At 39.2% G+C, this 3,884-nt stretch overlaps 1 protein-coding gene across 1 annotated transcript; it reads left to right on the forward strand.

Annotated features, from left to right (window-relative positions):
* Positions 1-215: 215 nt before the first annotated feature.
* Positions 216-2,446, forward strand: LOC116267131 (uncharacterized). Its single transcript, XM_031648717.2, has 5 exons — positions 216-502; positions 1,210-1,347; positions 1,449-1,530; positions 1,640-1,756; positions 2,181-2,446. The coding sequence occupies exons 2-5, from the start codon at positions 1,229-1,231 to the stop codon at positions 2,232-2,234; spliced, it is 372 nt and encodes a 123-aa protein (XP_031504577.1). The 5' UTR covers positions 216-502; positions 1,210-1,228; the 3' UTR covers positions 2,235-2,446.
* Positions 2,447-3,884: the final 1,438 nt, after the last annotated feature.

Here is a 3,884-nt window from a genome sequence, read left to right on the forward strand (position 1 = left end):
ATGTTGATGTCTTACTAATGCGAAGAAGGTCATGTGTTGGGGCACTGAAGATTTCCTTACGTAGCATTTGATCCTCAGAAATGAGATTCTGGAAAATTAATTCCATAACTTCTTTCTAGAATTGGGAACAAATATAAGTTGAGACTTGAGTGTGTCGTTCCATTTTCTTCATTTGGTTTTTGAAAAAGATGAGTGGCTGTATTGCAAAATGCAAATAAAGGTAAGGAGCCGCTATCAGAAAATTTGTAGAGTATTAATTATGTTGCACCTTCTAGAATACTAGAACCATGAGGACAAGGTTAACTCCCAAGTCCTAACCATGAAGTCCTGAAGCGTTGGTTACAACCGACGGTTGGAGCTGGGCGTGGAGTAAATTGGAGATTACTGGAAATAGGAGACGGACAGACGGTATCCCTGCCGGCTTCTTCCCTGCGCTACGTTTTGGTCGTCCGCCTTCATCTCCGCCTCCCTCTGGCGGCCACTTTGCTCCAATCTGTTCATGGTAAAGTCTGTCTGTCTTTCTCTCTCTCTCTGTGGCTGGCTTTTACTCTGTCTGATGGCCACCATAAACGAAGGCGTATATATGAGGCTAGAAGAGCTACCCTTGACATTTGGTCTTACTCTTACGACTGGCCAAGATGAAATCACCAAATAGGGTAGAGATAAATGATTTGTCTGGGCAGTGAAAGCTATATGTGTGTGGAAACTAGTAAAATTATGTGTTACAGCCAGTTGGGAGGCGAACGAATCTTCTGTATATTGTGCTTTTCTTGGCGCTGATGAGGACGGTGAAGTCGCAAGCGTACTGTTTGCTAAAATGCGTCAGAGAGATTACACCCTCTGGACTGCATGATGTTTTTCGCTCTTTTGAATCACCTGTTATTTCTAAAATTTGATTGCTCTTATATGAGATCTAAATCAAGATTTTATGGTAATTGACCGAAGAATATGCAATTAAGACCTGGATGCTTTCTTCTATGTTTTGATATACACAACTTTTTGGAAGCTAAAAGATCAACGTTGTTACCTGGTCAAGCCAGGCAAGTAATTTGGTTCATCCAGATATATGATGACCAGGATAAGTCATTTGGGTAATTCCGTATCACGCTGGGAAGAAGAAAAATAAAGAGGAAAAGCAAAAAAAATGTCAAACGGAAGACTGAAGTGGCTGAAGACAGTAATGAAGATCTTATTGATTCTCCTTTGTAGGTAGTACCTGGCCGCAGCAATGTCAGTTCTGGATTCGTGCAAACAAGTTCTCAAGATCCAGAAATTCCGGAGGCTTGTCTCGTATAGTGTATTCTACTGTTTCGTGGCCACTCTAAGCTATGCTTACACAAGTAACACGTATTAGACTTTCCTTGCCTTGTCCTGTCCTCTTGATTATTTTCTTGTTTCCTTTTGTTCATCTCTGAGTTTATCTGACCTTTTTTTGCATAAACTTGAAGTACAAGAGCAGGAATTTCCAGAGGCGATCAATTCTATGCTTCTTTTCCTGCTGGAACAGAGCTGCTGACTGACACTGCAAAGGTTGGCATGCTTTTCACGTTATTCTTTGCAAACTTTTTCATGCTTTTCTTTGATGGGAGCCCCTTGGATGCACTACAACTACTGTTTGCTTGCCTTTGTTATCTCTTAGCTGTACAAAGCTGCCCTCGGCTACGTGTTTGAAGAGGAGGAATGGGGTCCAATAGAGTTCTCTGTCATGGCGAAACATTTTGATCGACAAGGGAAGTCACCATATGCATATCATGCTGTATGGGTTCTCTTCCTGCTTGCTTTTCACTACTCATTTACTATGGCGCAATTCATTCATTGTTCCTTTCTATTTGTGAAAAGACTGTTCATTCATCCACAATAGATGGAAAAGACTGTTCATTCATCCACAATAGATGGTTCTCGATGATACAATCAAAACTGCGATAGTCATCCATTCTTCGCATTAAGGCTTATAGGTTTTATTGAGATGGCTTGCATAGTGCAAATAATTTTCACAACAAAGAATTGGTGTTATTGTCATTTATGAATACAATTTAGGATTTAATTTCACAGACATGCATACCTTTCTGCTTTTGTACTTATAATAGAGAGGATCTGCTCTTTGGAGCCCATGGTACATAATTTTGTCTGGGTCTTCTCCATATAAGCCCTCTCTGACTTGGTGTTTTTTTTTTCCCCAGCAATACATGGCGCATCTTCTTTCTCATGGACAACTTGATGGAAGTGGTTCATAATACTCTTGATAACACACAAGTTGAATACGATGTTGCAGACTGTTGTCGCTTTCTTGTACTTTTACATTTCCAAAAGTTATAAAGAGTTGCTAGTGAGAAACTATTGTCCTTCTGAGACAATTATATGCTGCAGTTCAGGATGTAGCTGGTAGTGTTTTTTTCTATAAACTATGCTAGCCATTATCTTAAATGATACACAAGATGTTTATGGAGACTTTGAAGCAGTGTAGGTCACAGCTTGCTGCTAGATACAGTCTGGATGCTTCACATTAGCAGTACCACAATTCTCTCTACGTCCATGAGGATGATTGTTGGTTTTATACTTTTAATTTCTTTCCAGTCTTTGTCCAATCTGGATCACCTTCTTCTCTGTCTTGTTTTCGTGATAACTGGAGTTACAGATCAAGCATCGGTTTCTTTCAATCTCCCGATTAACAGGAAATATATTGGCACAGGAATTTTACGCAAGAGAAATTGTGGTTCGAAGTTGCAGGCGTCAATCTGGAAATCCTGCCTCTGTTGGAATACGAGTCCTCACGTGGAAAATCTCCAATTTTCCCATTCTTGGTTTCTGAATCAACACGTTGTCTACAATGAAGGCTTCAATGGTAGCTTGGACAATGCGATTAGTAGCTCTTGTACGTTGGGTAAGATACAGAATATTACTTTTCGGTCAACTCAACTATGTTAAATAGCAAGAAATGGGGAAAAGCTATATAATACCTTGGTGCAGAAACTAAGTTCATACTTCATAGTGGCATAATTTCTTAGTGTTTGGGAAGCATGTCAATTGAACTTGCAATGTGATATCCCTGATCCCGCAAGTTAACTCATAAAAACTTTCATATGCTTCAAAATAGTTGGTACTTCCAGTGCGAACTAGGGCGAATATTTCAGACATGGAATATTGTATCTCAGACAGAACCAGAGAGCTTTGGAACAAAGGTGATCTAAAATAACCTAGGTTTATAACTACCTTGTGATTTTTCTGCAGAGCACAGTCGAGGTCACTCTGATTAATTACTTGCTGCAAGCCAAAACAGGATAGTCCATTCGTGATTTAACATGAAATTGCTGGGGTTTAGCCCCCTTTGTGTTTAATTCATTCCAAATATATACAACAAAAGACTAGGTACCTAAAACTAAGGAAGAAGATTGTTATGCCATACCACATTGTAGAGTTCAGAAAAACATAACCTCAATAGATTAACATGGATTACATGGACAACGTGAGGATCAATTGGACCATCTTTATTTTTTCCATGGAGGCTTGGCGGTTTAATGATTCTAGCAGTCCCATCTCTCAGTGAGCCTTTCCTCACTTCGATGGGTGCCTTCTTCTGCTTAACTTCAACATGGGACTAGTGGCGAAATTTGAGATCACTGCACTAGTTAGTCAAGCTCTCCGATGTTTGTTATGAGAAAACCAGTTTCTGAGATGTGTTGCGGATTTAAGAACCTTCTCTTGAAATAATAGATTTCCTGTAATGCTTATTTATACTGTATCTATATTCTGCTAGCAATTTCTTCCCATCTTGATACGCTAGTCAAAACTTGGAGCAAAAATTTCGTCTATCTTTTCATTTTTTAAGTTAGTGTTATTCTAAGAGAAATATAAAGACATTCTTGTGAATGAATGACATCAAATGT

This window comes from Nymphaea colorata, chromosome 13 (genome assembly GCF_008831285.2).
Source record: "Nymphaea colorata isolate Beijing-Zhang1983 chromosome 13, ASM883128v2, whole genome shotgun sequence".
Taxonomy (NCBI): Eukaryota; Viridiplantae; Streptophyta; class Magnoliopsida; order Nymphaeales; family Nymphaeaceae; genus Nymphaea; species Nymphaea colorata.

What these genes read in the sequence shown, in the direction of transcription:
- LOC116267131 (XM_031648717.2), top strand. Translation starts at nt 1,229, where the DNA reads ATGTCAGTTCTGGATTCGTGCAAACAAGTTCTCAAGATCCAGAAATTC. An exon ending in TATGCTTACACAAGTAACAC is followed by an intron (nt 1,348 to 1,448) that starts GTATTAGACTTT and finishes ATAAACTTGAAG; the next exon opens with TACAAGAGCAGGAATTTCCA. An exon ending in CACCATATGCATATCATGCT is followed by an intron (nt 1,757 to 2,180) that starts GTATGGGTTCTC and finishes TTTTTTCCCCAG; the next exon opens with CAATACATGGCGCATCTTCT.